Raw genomic sequence first — 16314 nt, 5'->3', positions numbered from 1 at the left:
TCTTCTCTTATCCCTGTGTCTGACTTTGTGCACACTCTGACTCCAGTCTCTCCATCTCTGACGGGCTGAGTCTCTCCTGGGGGAAAGGGAGAATGGAAAGAAGCAGGGTAGGATGGGGGTCTCTCTGGGTTGTGACTGGGATAAGCAGCGTTGGCTGGGGTGTCTTTGACAAGGACTAAGGTCTCTCTGGATCAGGATGGAGCAGGGTAGGGGTGGGGGATTGGGGTCTCTCGGGGAAGGAGCAGGTTGGGCTAGGGTCTCTCCAAGAGGGGGAAGTGCTTTTACTGTGGGGGGGAATGGAGCACAAAGAACCCTGCTTTGAAGCCGGGGGAGTAAATGGAGTTTGCCAGGCGGTTGGAAAGGGGCTGCAGGAAGATGGATTAGACCGAAAGAAATTAAAGGGAGACAGAGGAGAGAGAGAGAGAGAGAGAGAGAGAGAGAGAGAGAGAGAGAGAGAGAGAGAGAGAGAGAGAGAGAGAGAGAGAGAAGCGATTACGAGATCGAGATCAATCCCTGGGGGCGGGGGCGGGGGCTGGGACCTCACAGTCACGTTCTCTCTCCCACTTCTCCCCACTGGGACTGCATGAGCAGTAGAAGGGAAGGGGATGAGACTGCAGAGTGAATGATGTGGACAGATGGGGTAGAGAGGTCGAAGGGGGGTGGGGGAGAAGATGGTAGAGGCCATGGAATGGAGAGATGGGAAGATGGGGAGACAGGGGCCAAGGAGTTGGGAAGACACTGTGACCAATTTCTCCCTATTAAGTGGGGGCAGGGAGCTTGGGGAGAAGGTGGGGGGGACAAAGGACCACATCCCTTGGGACAACCCGTGTATGCTGCATCATCAGTACCTTCTGAGCACCCACTATGCACAGTGCACTATGCTAGGCACTTGAGAGAATACAACAGTTAGTAAATACCATTCCTGCCTCAAGGAGCTTCCAGTCTAGCAGGGGAGACAGACAGTGAAATTAAGGCTCCCTCAATAGGCATGGCCTAGTGGAAAGAGCTGGGTCTGGGAAGCAGAGATCAATCAATCAGTGGCATTTATTCAGCACTTACTAGCACTGTACTAAGCACTTGGGAGAGTACAGTACAACAGAATTGGTAGATCCGTTCCCTGCCTGCAAGGAACTTTCAGGCTACAGGAGGACATACAAGTTAATGTAAACAAATAATTACAGATACATACCCTTGCTTGGTGTGTGACCTTAGGCAAATCACTTTACTTCTCTGCCTCAGTTTCCTAATCTGTTAAATGAGGGTTTGATACCCGGTATCTCTCTTACTTAAACCGTGAGCCCCTTGTAGGACAGGGAGTGTATCCAACCTGATTATTTTGTTTCTTACCCCAGCACTTAGAACAGTGCTTGGCACAGAGTAAGTAAATACGATTGAAGGAATGAATGAATGAATGAATTAACAGTTACAACCATTATTAAACTGACTTCCTGCTTCATTGACCTCACCAGTGATTCCCAGGGACCTCAATGTGTGTGTATGCATGATATGTCCAGGAGTATAAATTTGTAAGTGTGAGGCTGAGGCTATGTTTCTGTAACCGAGGCTATGTGTTTCAATGTTGTGTGTTGTATTACTCTGGGTGGGTGGATGGGTTTAAGATGCTGACTGTGTGTGACTGGGATTATGGTTGTTTGTGTAACTGGACCTGTGACTAGGGGAGTCTGTGTGACTGCCTATAGGGATGCTGGTTGGGGCGGTAGGTGGTGGGTGGGGTGGTCTGGGTCTGTGCTTGGGCTCATGGCTGTGTATGACTACATGAGTGTGTATGATTGTGCCCAGGTGTGACTGCCTCTAGGTCTATAAGTCTTCACTGTGTTGGTGTGACAGTATAGGAGTATTTGTGGCTCTGTGTGCATGTGTCGGGGGGGGGATGGCTGTTTGTGTGTGCGTAGGTGTGTCTATGAATGGGTCTGGGTGTGCATGTGTGAGTGAGTATGTGAGGGTCTGAGACAGTGGGAATGCGTGTGTTGTGTTCCCCCCCCCCCCCAGCTGCCCCAGGATTGGTAGTTCTTGGCCCCCCCGGCCAAGAGCTGCCCCAGGATTGGTGGCTCCTGGCCCCTCCCTCCAGCCCCCTTGCCCACCCAGAACCCATATCAACACCACCCCAGTGGGGAGCCGGAGCCGGAGCCCGAATCAGAGCCAGCACGGAGTCCCAACACCGCCCGGATCCCCGAGCACCGACTCTTGCTTCTTCCACCATCCCATCCCAAGCCTGAGCTCAGGGGCCATCCACGCCTACCTGCCCTGCAGTCCCTACCTCTCCCAGAAACTGACCACTGAGGTACCCATCCACTGGGTGCTGGGCAGGGGGCTGGGGGCCGGGGGGCAGGGCTGGGGGAAGGGGTAGGGGACAGGGAGCTGATGTGGGGACAGGAGGGAGTGGGGGCTCTGACCTCTCCAGGCCCTCCCAACAGCTGGCTCAGGAGCTAGGGAGGCATCAGATGCTGTGCTCCTCTCCAGGGGTGGAGGGGAGCCTCAGGAGGGCCAGGGGCGGGAATTCCTCCTGATGAGGCTGGAACCATGTGGGTCAGAGGTCACCATCCCAACATGCAGGTGCCCTCTCCCCAGCCTCCCCCAGCACGCACCATGAGGGGTGACCTTCTGCTCGTTGCCATGCTGGTCCTCGCCGTGGGTCACAGCCGTGGGGCCGAGTGCGAGGTGACGCAGGATCAACCAGCGCTCCGCGGGGGTCAGAGCAAGGTAGGAGTCCCCAGCCCCCAGAAACTAGATCTCCCGCACCCAAGGAGCAGAGTGTGGGATGGGCGGATGCCACTGTGTCCATGAGTGCGTGTGAGTGCATGGGAGTAAGTGTGTGTCAGGGAGTGCACGTGTGAGTGTCAGCGTGACTGTGTGAATGTTGTCTATGTGTGTGTCAGTGTGTCCGAGTGTGCTCGTGTGTTTGCCTTTGTTTCTGTGTCCATGAGTGTGTCAGTGAGTGCATCAAAGTGACGGTGACTGAGATTGTATGTGTGAATCAGTATCAGTATCCGAATGTTTGCAGGTGTGTATCAGTGTCAGCAAGTGTGTGTGTGGGTGTGTGTATTCATACGCATGTGTCAGTGTGCATGAATGTGTGCCCTAGTATTCCTGAGGTGTGCGAGTCTGTGTGTGTGTGTATATGTGTATGCATGTGTGTAAGCATTCCAGTGCATAGAACAGTGCTTTGCACATAGTAAGCGCTTAATAAATGCCATCATTATTATTATTATCTGTGAATGAACGTCTGTGACCCTGGCGGGGGCGTGCACCTACATGTCTATCAGTCTGTGTATGCATGCCAGCCTACAGAGGTGTGTCAGTGCTTGTGAGTCTGACGGTGTGTGTGTGTGTTCACGTCGGTGACTTAGGGGTATGTCTACATGTCTGTCAGTCAGTGTGTGCATGTCAGCTTGCATGTGCATGTGGGAGGAGGGGGAGGGAGAAAGAGAGAGAGAGAGAGAGAGAGAGAGAGAGAGAGAGAGAGAGAGAGAGAGAGAGAGAGAGAGACTGGGGCCTGACCCCCGCCGCCCTGTGCTCACCTGTTCGGCCACCGCCCGGGGGTGCAGCGTGGGGAGGGCCCGAGGGCGGACGGGGGGGGGGGGGAGCCCAAGCCTCCGGTGGCAGGGGAGCCCCCTCCCCCTCACCCTATCAACTCATCCCCCAGCCCTCCCTCCTCCCGCAGGCGTGTTGCTCCGCCCGGCCAGGGACCCGGGGGCTCTGAGCTCTCCTCCAGATCACCCCCTCCCACCGTCCCCAGAAAGGCCACGATGAGCAAATTAGGGCAGGAGGGATAGGGGTGGGGCGCTGCGGGCTCTCTCTCTCTCTCTCTCTCTCTCTCTCTCTCTCTCTCTCTCTCTCCTGCACATGTACACCGAAACAGAATAGGTAATCAGTCCCGCCTGTTATCGACTCTAAAACGTTTTCAGTGGTTTTTTGTACGGATCAAACTGCGGTAATTCGAAAACGCTAAAAAGACCCCCACCCTCCCGACACCCCCCCACACACACACTCCACCCCCTCTGTCTGGCAATTTAGGAATTCCGAGTCCCATCTCTTGTTTTTCCTGACTTGGCCGGCCGCCCCGAGGCAGTCAGAACCCAAGGAGAGGGGCACAGAGGCAGAGGGTTACGGGGGGAGGGATTTGCCCAAGAAGAATCGCCACAATTGAGTTGCAGAGTGACGGGCAAACCAGCGTGTGTCCACTTCGGAGTCCGGAGGGCCGGTACCCAGGTAGCAGGGTCTGCTGGGCGGAGGCTCTGGGCTGCGTTGAGCTTCACCCCAGCCTCGGAGGGGTGGGAGCCGGAGGGAGAAGTTGTACCGCCCGTTACAGAAAAAGAGAGACAGAGACACAGCAGAGGGAGATTAATTAATTTAATAATAATGACATTTGTTAAGCGCTTACTATGTGCAAAGCACTGTTCTAAGCGCTGGGGAGGATACAAGGTGATTAAGCTGTCCCAGGTGGGGCTCACAGTCAATCCCCATTTTACAGATGAGGGAACTGAAGCTCAGAGAAGTGAAGTGACTTGCCCAAGGTCACACAGCAGACATGTGGCGGAGCCAGGATTCGAACCCCTGACCTCTGACTCCAAAGTCCGGGCTCTTTCCACTGAGCCACGAGATTGATAGAGATTGACAGACAGACACACACACGCGCGCGGAAAGAGAGAGAGAGACAGAGACAGAGCAATAGAGCCCCCAAAGTGAGGCTCAACCTGTGGAAAACAGACAACGAGGGAGACAGTGACCGAGAAATAGATGAGACTCTGAGATAAATGTAAGTGGAGGCTGAAGAGGGGAGAGAGAGAAAGAGAGAGAGAGCATGCATTATTTATTTATTTATTTGTTTGTTTATTTATTTTACTTGTACATAGCTTTTCTATTTATTTTATTTTGTTAAGTATGTTTGGTTTTGTTCTCTGTCTCCCCCTTTTAGACTGTGAGCCCACTGTTGGGTAGGGACTGTCTCTATATGTTGCCAATTTGTACTTCCCAAGCGCTTAGTCCAGTGCTCTGCACATAGTAAGCGCTCAATAAATACGATTGATGATGATGATGATGATGATAAGGGCCCGGCCCCCGCCCCAATTGTGAAGCGGTGAACTTTCCCGGGGAGCCCTGCCGGGGCGGGGCTGCCACGCCCCCGCTCGGCCACAGCGGGGCGCTGCGACCGCGGCCTGAACCCTGCCTCTCTGTTGGGGCGAGGGAGCCCCCTCCCGAGGCCGGTGCCCGACCCCTCGCCCCCGGTTCTAGCTCTCTCTCTCTCTCTCTCTGCCCCCCACCTCCGCCCCCTACCCTCTGCTCCCGCTCCCGCCCCCCACCTCAGTCCCTGCCCCGACCCTTCCTCTCCCCCTTCCTTCCTCTCCCCCTCGCCCCCCTCCATCCCCCCTTCTTACCTCCTTCCCTTCCCCACAGCACCTGTATATATGTATATATGTTTGTACATATTTATTACTCTATTTATTTTACTTGTACATATCTATTCTATTTATTTTATTTTGTTAGTATGTTTGGTTTTGTTCTCTGTCTCCCCCTTTTAGACTATGAGCCCACTGTTGGGTAGGGACTGTCTCTATATGTTGCCAATTTGGACTTCCCAAGCGCTTGGTACAGTGCTCTGCACATAGTAAGCGCTCAATAAATACGATTGATGATGATGATGATGATGACCCTCCGTCGCCGCTGTCTGGGGAGAGCAGGCCCCCGGCTGGCGGCTCTGGTCCTTTAAACCGGGAGGGTTGGGGTGGGGGGCTCTTTCCACAGTGCCCTGTCTGGTCCCCGGAATCGGGAGTCAGGCCCGAGGGGGTTCAGCGACTGCCGGAGGCCTCGCCTGACCTGCCCCCGGGCCCCCCGGGCCCCCCGGGCCGTTGTTCCCCAGAAGCCCTCAGACCTGCCCCAGCTGCCACTGTCCCTGCTCCGGAGACTGTACGACAGCCGGGCCATCTCGCTGGACGGACTGCTCGGACTTCTGGCCCAGACCAGTGCCGGTAAAAGGAGGGGGCCCGGGGACGGGGGGACACCGGGGAACGTGCAGGGGGAGGGCGCCATGGGGGTTCAGGGAGGACAGGCCGGGAGGCCCTGGAGAGGGGCAGACCGGAACGCCGTGGAGGGGTCAATGTAGATCGGGGCCCGGATTGGCCTGGGGGATGCATGGCGGGGGTGGGGGGTGGGGGTGTCTTAGAGCTAGCATCTAGTTCTAGTTCTAGTAACATAACATCTAGTTATGTTGCCAACTTGTACTTCCCAAGCGCTTAGTACAGTGCTGTGCACACAGTAAGCGCTCAATAAATACGATTGATTGACTGATCTAGTTGTGCCCCTTCCCCCTTGCCGCCCTGCCTCCAGGCCCCGCCTCTCACTTCCCCTTGTCTCTTGCTCCCGCAGATCCCAAGGAGCTTGCCTCTCCCCAAAAGCGTGAGTATCGCCTCGTCCTCGTCCCGAACGGACTCCGAAGGGGACCGGTCCGGGATGAGGACACATGGGCCCTGAAGGAGGAGTCCCACGTTGGGGGACGGGGGGCTGCCGGCTGGACCCTAGCCCTCTCCCCTCCCCTTAGGGGCTCGATCAGCTGGGAGGGACCGGGAGGGAAGGGGTGAGTGGGAAATCGGGGTCTGAGCGGGAGGGGCAGCAAAGGGGAACAGGGAGAAGGAGAGAGAAAGGAGGGAACGGGGTGGGGGGGGAGAGGAGGGAGTGAGCTTGGTGTTCTCCAGGGCCGTGACTGCGTCCTTGTTCGCAGGTGACATGCACGACTTCTTCGTGGGACTCATGGGGAAGAGGCGCGCCCGGGCGGGTAGGTGGGGTCGGGGGAAGGGGAAGGGGCAGGGGCCGGCGCAGGGCAGGGCCAGGCGGACACCCGGGTGAGAAGGTGGAGCCGGGAGGCACGCGAACTCCAGGCAAACGACAGCGGGAGTCGGGCGGGCCCAAGACTCCGGGGCTCCTCGAGCCCCTACTGAGTCTGGGGGCACCAAAGCAGCTGTGCGGCGGAATGATGAGAACCCACCCGCGGGAATCTCCCCCCTCGGGACTGCCCAACCTGACCCTGCTCCTCCCCCTCCAAGACTGTCCAGCCCCGGCCCTGTCTCCCTCCCCCGATTGCCCGGCCCTGTGGCAGCTTCCCCCCTTGAATGCCCAACCCTGGCTCTGCCCCCGACTACTCCCCTCTAGACGGAGACAAGGATGCCTTCCCCAACTTCAGGGACCCCAAGTATTCTTCCAGTGTGACGGAATGAGGTAGGAGCACGGGGACTGAGTGGTGGTAAAAGGAGCGGGGGGCGGGGACGGGAGACGGGGATCCCCCTTTCAGCGAGGGAAGAGGGCCATTCCCCTCCCTCATTCTGCCCCCGGACAAATCCAGATTCATTCCCGGCTGCTGTGTCGTTCCCCCCCCCGCCCCCAGACTCGGGAGCATTTCTTCTTGGGGTGTTGGTGGGGGGAGAGGGGGACGTGGAGAAGGGAAAACATTACAGCTTGCCAAGTGACCCTGGAGCCAGCGCAGCGACCCTAGAACACCAGATGGCCCACTGGGAGCCTCGAACGGACCTCGAGGTCACCCAGTCCAGTCCCCTGCATCCAGGCAAGCTGTCTAGACGAGGGCACACGAAAGGCACAAAGCAGAAGGACCCAAAATCAGGTCACGGGTGGGTGGTGGTGGTGTCGGGGGCTCTTATTGGGTCAGCCCCGAGCTGGGCAGTGGCTCCCCCAGTTAGGGACTTTGGAGCATCAGCCCCTCCCCCGTTTTGAGCCAGTCCCCAGCCCCTGTACCCTAGCGCTGGGAGCACCAGGACCCTCCCCTGTCCCAGGCCAGGCCCCAGCCCCTGTACCCCATCGCCGGGAGCACCGGGACCCTCCTCCCCATCTCAGGCCAGCCCGCAGCCCCCAGCCCCTGGTCCCCCAGAGCTAGCATGGTGAAGCAGCATGGGTTAATGGATAGCATGGGCCTGGGAATCAGAAGATCATGGGTTCTAACCAATCTCCGCTACTTGTCTGCTGTGTGAGTTTGGGCAAATCACTTCACTTCTCTGGGCCTAAATGACCTCATCTGTAAAATGGGGATTGAGACGCTCTGAGCCCCACGTGGGACACGGACTGTGCCCAACCCGATTGGCTTGCATCCACCCCAGGGCTTAGTACTGTGTTTGGCACAAGTAAGCGCTTAACAAATACCATTATTATTATCATTATCATTATGAACGCTGGAAGGGTGGGGGGCTCCTCCCCGGCCGCCTCCCCCTCCCACTCGCGGAGTGGGTCGGGCGCTGGGCGGCTGGCTAAGGAAGGCCCCAGTGCCGTCATAACCGTAACTCGCTGATTACCCGGTACTTAGCGGATCATTAGATGGTTATTTCGGTGGACCGTCGGCCGGGTAATTATAGCGAGGCTCTTATCGGGCTGACACACTTCCCCCAGCGCCGCGCGCCACCGGCCCAGAGCGATAATCACGGCGCAATTTTGCTGTAGTATTTTATACAAATGGCAGCAAAAGCGCATTGTGAAAATTTGCTTTTAATGCGCGCAGCGAGTCCGGGAGCTTTGAAAAGAGTCGCGCACTTAAGTGTGAACCGCCTAGCCGCACCAACAATGCGTTTTGATGGAGCGCTTACAAGCTGCGAGGAGCCCTCGGAGCCGGAGGGCCTCCCCACCTCCTGAGTGTCCCAATCCTGGGGGGCGGGCGGAGGAGGAGGACTTGGGGAGGAGGAGAAGGAGGGAGCGAAGGCTCTAATCCTGGCTCCACCACTTGTCTGCTGTGTGACCTCGGGCATGTCACGTAACTTTTCTGTGCCTCAGTTCCCTCATCCGTAAAATGTGGATGACGAATGTGAGCCCCATGTGGAACGTGGACTGTGTCCAACCTGATTAGCTTGTTTCTACCCCAGCGCTTAGTACAGTGCCTGGCACAGAGTCAGTGCTTAACAAATGCCATAAAAAAAAGGGAGAAAGGAAGAGGAGGAGGGGAAGGAGGAGCGAGAGGAGGAAGGGAGGAGAAGGCGGAGGAGAGGGGAGGGGCGGGCAGGGAAGAGTTTGCCCTGTCGGAGGTTCGGGCCTTTTACCCCTCTTCGACTCTCGATGGAGAGGAGGGGAGGGCCGCCGGGCGGAGGGGGCCTTTGAAATGGCCCGGGGAGAGTTTGAGCCCGGACGGAGCGGTGGCGCGCTCCCTCGGGGAGGCCGCCCCCGCTCCCCAGCAACCCGGGCAGGGTCGGGCCAAGCGCTCGGCAGCGCTTAGTCCAGCGCCTGGCACATAGTAAGCGCTTGCTCAGTGGAAAGAGCCCGGGCTTTGGAGTCAGAGGTCATGGGTTCGCATCCCGCCTCTGCCACGTGTCTGCTGTGTGACCTTGGGCAAGTCACTTCTCTGAGCCTCAGTTACCCCACCTGTAAAATGGGGATTAAGACTGTGAGCCGCATGTGGGACAACTTGATCACCTTGTATCCCCCCCAGCGCTTCGAACAGTGCTTTGCACATAGTAAGAGCTTAACAAATGTCATTATTATTATTATTAACAAATACTATTATTATTATTCGGACGGTTGCCTTCTCCCCGCAGATCCGCGCTGCGCCCTGGGGGCCTCCCGGCTGGCAGCGACTCCGGCCGGCGACCCGGCCCGCTCGCCTGCCCCCTCCCCTCCCGGACCAAAGGCGGCCCCGGGAGCCCCCCGCCCCCCGTGCCCCCCGTGTCCCGCCTTGGCCCTGCCTCCTCCCGCTTGAGGCCGCCCCTGGGCCCAGCCCGCACCCCCCCGCCCGCGCCCCGCCTGCCCCAGCTCCAGCTCCAGGCCCCGGACACACGTTTCCTTAGTGACGCGGTCGGAAAACTCTGGAATCTTCAATAATAACGGGATTTTTTTTTCCATAGGACCCGTCGTGGGCTGCTTTCTTTCCCTCGGGGGGCGATCGGGGCCCGGGTCACACGGGGCGGGGGCAAGAGGGGGCCGAGTCCTGGGTGGGGGGCGGGACTCCGGGGTCCCGGGGCCGGGGGGAGCCGCCCCAAAGAGGGTTCGGGACTTTTCCGCCGCCCGGTTGGGTCGCCCCCTCCCCTGCAGCCCCGGCCTCGCCCGCCCCGGTGTGCGGGAGGTTTAACGGGGAGGCGGAGGCGGCTCCTTCCGTCACCACCCGCTCCTCCCGGGGCTCTTCGCCCCCCGACCCCCGCCCTGCCCCAGCCCCCCGACGGCGGCTCTGCCCCCAGCCAAATCAATCAATCAATCGTATTTATTGAGCGCTTACTGTGTGCAGAGCACTGGACTAAGCGCTTGGGAAGTCCAAGTTGGCAACATCTAGAGACAGTCCCTACCCAACATGGGGCTCACAGTCTAAAAGGGGGAGACAGAGAACAAAACCAAACATACTAACAAAATAAAATAAATAGAATAGATATGTACAATTTAAATAAATAGAGTAATAAATATGTACAAACATATATACATATATACAGGTGCTGTGGGGAAGGGAAGAAGGTAAGGTGGGGGGATGGAGAGGGGGACGAGGGGGAGAGGGAGGGAGGGAGGAGGAAAAAGGCGAGGAGGAAAGGGGAGAGAATCAATCAATCGTATTTATTGAGCGCTTACTGTGTGCAGAGCACTGTACTATGCGCTTGGGAAGTACAAGTTGAGAAGAGGGGCGGAGGGAGGGGGCAGGAGAGGAGAGACGGGGAGAGGGGTCCGGCAGGGCCCGGCAGCGGCGGCCCAGGTCCTGGACAAAGGTGGCCGCCCGCCCGGGAAGATAAGATCCACGCCAGAGCCGGCCAGACCGGGGGCCGGAACAAGTCGGGAGTGGGGGCATGGTCAGGGCACGAATAAGGCCAAGGGCAGGGGCAGATCAGAGGCAGGACAGAGGCAGGACTGGAGCAGAAAAGTGGCAGGGGCAAGGTATGGGCAGAGGGAGGAAACCGCCCTCTCCTAGGTCACCAGTGCTCTCCTTCTTGCCAAACCCAAAGGCCTCTACTCCATCCTAATCCAACTCGGCCTCTCAACTGCCTTCAACACGGCGGACCTCTCCCTTCTCCTGCAAACCTTATGCAGCCTCTGCTTCACAGACACTGTCGTCTCCTGGATCTCCTCCTATCTCTCTGGCCGCTCCTTCTCAGTCTCTTTCGCGGGCTCAGCCTCTGCCTTTTAGACTGTGAGCCCACTGTTGGGTAGGGACTGTCTCTATATGTTGCCGACTTGTACTTCCCAAGTGCTTAGTACAGTGCTCTGCACACAGTAAGCGCTCAATACGATTGATTGATTGATTGCCTCCCACCCCCTAATTGGTGGGGGGTACCTCGAGGTTCAGTTCTGGGTCCCCTTCAATTCTCCATCTACACCCACTCCCTAAGAGAACTCATTCGTTCCCATGGCTTCAACTACTACCTCTATGCCGATGATTCCCGAATCTACATCTCCAGCCTTGATTTCTCTACCTCTGTGCAATCTCACATTTCCTCCTGCCTTCGAGACCTCTCTACTTCATTCATTCATTCAATCAATCGTATTTATTGAGCACTTACTGTGTGCAGAGCACTGTACTAAGCGCTTGGAAAGTACAATTTGGCAACAGATAGAGACAGTCCCTACCCAACAACGGGCTCACGGTCTAGAGGGGGGAGACAGGCAACAAAACAAAACAAGTAGACGGGTGTCAATACCATCAATTACAGAGAGATACATAAGTGCTGTGGGGCTGGGGAGGGGGAGAGAAAAGGGAGCAAGGCAGGGCGACGCAGAAGGGAGTGGAGATAAGGAAAAATGGGGTTAATCTGGGAGGCCTCTTGGAGGAGATGTGCCTTCAGTAAGGCTTTGAAGGTGGAGGAGAGTCATTGTCTGTCTGGTTGGAGCAGGTCAGGGTAAGGAGGCAGCAGGCCGGTTGTGAGGTGCGAAAGGTTTAGGGGAGGGGCTGTGAGCCCTTTTATCATCATCATCATCATCAATCGTATTTATTGAGCGCTTACTATGTGCAGAGCACTGTACTAAGCACTTGGGAAGTACAAATTGGCAACATATAGAGACAGTCCCTACCCAACAGTGGGCTCACAGTCTAAAAGGGGGAGACAGAGAACAAAACCAAACATACTAACAAAATAAAATAAATAGAATAGATATGTACAAGTCAAGTAAATAGAGTAATAAATATGTACAAACATATATACATATATACAGGTGTTGTGGGGAAGGGAAGGAGGTAAGGTGAGGGGGATGGAGAGGGGGACGAGGGGGAGAGGAAGGAAGGTGCTCAGTCTGGGAAGGCCTCCTGGAGGAGGTGAGCTCTCAGTAGCCCACTGTTGGGCTCTATATGTTGCCAACTTGTACTTCCCAAGCGCTTAGTACAGTGCTCTGCACACAGTAAGCGCTCAATAAATACGATTGATGATAAATACGATTGATGAGGGGCACCCTGGGTTGGCCTGTCAGGGCCGGGTGGGGGGCGGTGGTTCGGTCGGTGCCCGGTAGGGAGGCGGGAGACGTCGGGGCACGGTTGGGCTCCGCGGTCGAGAGGAAGGGGCGTGGCTCAGTGGGAGAATCCCTACTCCGCCACATGCCTGCTGTGTGACCTTGGGCAAGTCACTTAACTTCTCTGAGCCTCAGTTACCTCATCTGTAAAATGGGGATGAAGACTTTGAGCCCCTCGAGGGCCAACTTGATCATCTTTTATTCCCCCCAGCGCTTAGAACAGTGCTCTGCACATATTCATTCAATCGTATTTATTGTGCGCTTACTGTGTGCAGAGCACTGTATTAAGCGCTTGGGAAGTCCAAGTTGGCAACATATAGAGACGGTCCCTACCCAACAGTGGGCTCACAGTCTAGTAAGCGCTTAACAAAGGCCAGCATGGCTCAGTGGAAAGAGCATGGGCTTTGAAGTCAGAGATCATGGGTTCAAATCCCGACTCCACCAATTGTCAGCTGTGTGACTTTGGGCAAGTCACTTCACTTCTCGGTGCCTCAGTGACCTCATCTGTCAAATGGGGATTAAGACTGTGAACCCCCCCCGTGGGACAATCCGATCACCCTGTAACCTCCCCAGCGCTTAGAACAGTGCTTTGCACATAGTAAGTGCTTAATAAATGTCATTATTATTATTATTAAATGGCATTACTAGGGACCGTCTCTATATCAATCAATCAATCGTATTTATTGAGCACTTACTGTGTGCAGAGCACTGTACTAAGCGCCTGGGAAGTACAAGTTGGCAACATCTAGAGACAGTCCCTACCCAACAGTGGGCTCACAGTCTAAAAGGGGGAGACAGAGAACAAAACCAAACATACTAACAAAATAAAATAAATAGAATAGATATGTACAAGTAAAATAAATAAATACAGTAATAAATATGTACAAACATATGTTGCCAACTTGTACTTCCCAAGCGCTTAGTACAGTGCTCTGCACACAGTAAGCGCTCAATAAAGAAGAAGCAGCGTGGCTCAGTAGGAAAGAGCCTGGGCTTTGGAGTCAGAGGTCATGGGTTCAAATCCCAGCTCCACCAATTGTCAGCTGTGTGATTTTGGGCAAGTCACTTAACTTCTCTGTGCCTCAGTTCCCTCATCTGGAAAATGGGGATTAAATCTGTGAGCCCCCCTAGGGTTCAACCTGATCACCTTGTAACCTCCCCAGCGCTTAGAACAGTGCTTTGCACATAGTAAGCGCTTAATAAGTGCCATTATTATTATTAATAAATACAATTGATTGATTGATTATTAAGGCCCTACTGAGAGCTCACCTCCTCCAGGAGGCCTTCCCAGACTGAGCCCCTTCCTTCCTCTCCCCCTCGCCCCCCTCTCCATCCCCCTCATCTTACCTCCTTCCCTTCCCCACAGCACCTGTATGTATGTATATATGTTTGTACATATTTATCACTCTATTTATTTATTGATTTATTTTACTTGTACATATCTATTCTATTTATTTTATCTTGTTAGTATGTTTGGTTTTGTTCTCTGTCTCCCCCTTCTAGACTGTGAGCCCACTGTTGGGTAGGGACTGTCCCTATATGTTGCCAACTTGTACTTCCCAAGCGCTTAGTCCAGTGCTCTGCACACAGTAAGCGCTCAATAAATGGGATTGATTGATTGATTGATTATCATTAATAAATACGATTGATTGATTATTAAGGGGATGGGACCAGGGCCGGGCGCGCGTGTCTCCTCCGGGCCGCTGCGAGCGGGGGGGGCGGGGCCGCGGGGGGCGGGGAGCGAAGCGGCGGGGCGGCGGCGGGCGTGTCTCCTCCGGGCCGGGAGGGGGCGCTGCGGGCGGCGGGGGCGGGGAGCGAAGGGGCAGGGCGGCGGCTGCGGCGGTGGCGGGCGTGTCTCCTCCGGGCCAGGAGGGGGCGCTGTGGGCGTCGGGGGCGGGGAGCGAAGGGGCGGAGCGGCGGCGATGGCGGGCGTGTCTCCTCCGGGCCGGGAGGGGGCGCTGCGGGCGACGGGGGCAGGGAGCGAAGGGGCGGGCGGCGGCCGTGATGGCGGGCGTGTCTCCTCCGGACCGGGAGGGGGCGCTGCGGGCGTCGGGGGCGGGGCCGCGGGGGGCGTAGAGCGAAGGGGCGGGGCGGCAGGCGTGTCTCCTCCGGTCCGGGAGGGGGCGCTGCGGGCGCGCGGGCGTCCGGGGGTCCGGAGGAGGGCCGGGGGTCCGGGGGAGGTCCGGGGGTCCGGGCCGGACAGTGCGGCCGGGCAGTGCGGCCGGGCCGGGCCCGCGGCGCCGCCTCCTCCTCCTCCTCCTCCTCCTCCTCCTCCGGCAGGGCAGGGCGGGGCAGGGTCCGGCCGGGTCAGGGCAAGGCGAAGCCGGACCGGACCGGACCGGACCGGACCGGACCGGGGCCTTTGTGGGCGGCGGCGGCGGCGGTGGAGGCGGTGCTCGGGACCCCGCGGATCCGGGTAAGACAGCCGCCCCCATGGGGCGCTTTACCGGTTGGAGGAGCCGGGGGATGGTCCCGTGTTCCAGCCCGTTCAGTCCGGACCAGAACCGTTGCCCGCCCCGGCGCCCTCCATCAGCAACCCAACCCCAGCCAGCATCCTCCTCCCCCACATCCCCCCTTGGCCCCAAGTTTTCCAAGCCTCCCAACGCCCCCCGCCCCAGATTCCCCCTTCCCCCGATACCTCCAAGCCCCCCAACACCCCCATTCCCCTGCTCCCAGTCAATCAATCAATCAATCGTATTTATTGAGCGCTTACTGTGTGCAGAGCACTGGACTAGGCGCTTCTGAAGTTGGCAACATATAGAGACGGTCCCTACCCAGCAGTGGGCTCACAGTCTAGAAATATCCCAATCAATCAATCAATCGTATTTATTGAGCGCTTACTGTGTGCAGAGCACTGTACTAAGCGCTTGGGAAGTCCAAGATGGCAACATATAGAGACGGTCCCTACCCAACAGTGGGCTCACAGTCTAGAAATATCCCAATCAATCAATCAATCGTATTTATTGAGCGCTTACTGTGTGCAGAGCACTGTACTAAGCGCTTGGGAAGTCCAAGATGGCAACATATAGAGACGGTCCCTACCCAACAGTGGGCTCACAGTCTAGAAATAGCCCAATCAGTCAATCAATCAATCGTATTTATTGAGCGCTTACTGTGTGCACAGCACTGTACTAAGCACTTGGGGAGTCCAAGTTGGCAACATATAGAGACAGTCCCTACCCAACAGTAGGCTTACATCTCCAGGCCCCCCTGCCCTGCCCCCAGCACCCCCACCCCGGCCCCCGAAACCCCTCGGGCCCCCAACCCAAACGGGGGCCCAGATCTGAGCCAGCCATGGCCTCGCCTCTGGAGGACTCTATTCATCATCATCAATTGTATTTACTGAGCGCTTACTGTGTGCAGAGCACTGTACTAAGCGCTTGGGAAGTCCAAGTTGGCAACATATAGAGACGGTCCCTACCCAACAGTGGGCTCACAGTCCCAGGGCACTCAGGGAGGAGGCGTGACCCCCCCAGGGACGGAGCAGCCCGGGCCCCAGCCCATTCAGGGTGCCCCTTTGGCCGTCGCAACTTCCCCCCTCGCCCGGCTTCGGCCGTGCCCGCTTACTAGCCCCCCACCCCCCGTCACCCCCTTCCAGAGAGCCTGCGGCAGCCACCGTCCCCAACCTCAGGGGTTTGGACCCGAGGACCCGTGTCGGCGCCGGGTCACCGGAGGAGAGTCAGGGGTGTGGGGCGGTTGGGGGAGAGGCCGGGCTGCGGGATGGGCCGCGCTGGGTCACCGGGGGTTGGTCGGTCAGCCCCCGGTTCCTCCCGGACGGACCGGGGGGCCCGGGAACGGGCCGTGATGCCGTCCTCTCTCCCGCAGAGCCTCCCGCCCCCCGTGCAGGCCCCGGAGTGACGGGCGGCGGGGGGCGGCGGCGGCGGCGGCGGGCGGCCG

General features: G+C 57.4%; 1 protein-coding gene across 1 annotated transcript; it reads left to right on the top strand.

Moving 5' to 3' along the window:
- The first annotated feature begins 2172 nt into the window (after positions 1 to 2172).
- Positions 2173 to 9626, top strand: TAC3 (tachykinin precursor 3). The gene is made up of 7 exons (XM_038753289.1): positions 2173 to 2302; positions 2590 to 2721; positions 5879 to 5987; positions 6385 to 6414; positions 6737 to 6790; positions 7165 to 7230; positions 9540 to 9626. Exons 2-6 carry the CDS (start codon positions 2608 to 2610, stop codon positions 7227 to 7229), a joined length of 372 nt encoding a protein of 123 aa, XP_038609217.1. The 5' UTR covers positions 2173 to 2302; positions 2590 to 2607; the 3' UTR covers position 7230; positions 9540 to 9626.
- Positions 9627 to 16314: the final 6688 nt, after the last annotated feature.

This window comes from Tachyglossus aculeatus, chromosome 10 (genome assembly GCF_015852505.1).
Source record: "Tachyglossus aculeatus isolate mTacAcu1 chromosome 10, mTacAcu1.pri, whole genome shotgun sequence".
In the NCBI taxonomy this organism is placed as follows: domain Eukaryota; kingdom Metazoa; phylum Chordata; class Mammalia; order Monotremata; family Tachyglossidae; genus Tachyglossus; species Tachyglossus aculeatus.
The sequence above is the reverse complement of the archived record's forward strand: the minus strand, read 5'-3'. Positions and strand labels throughout refer to the sequence as shown.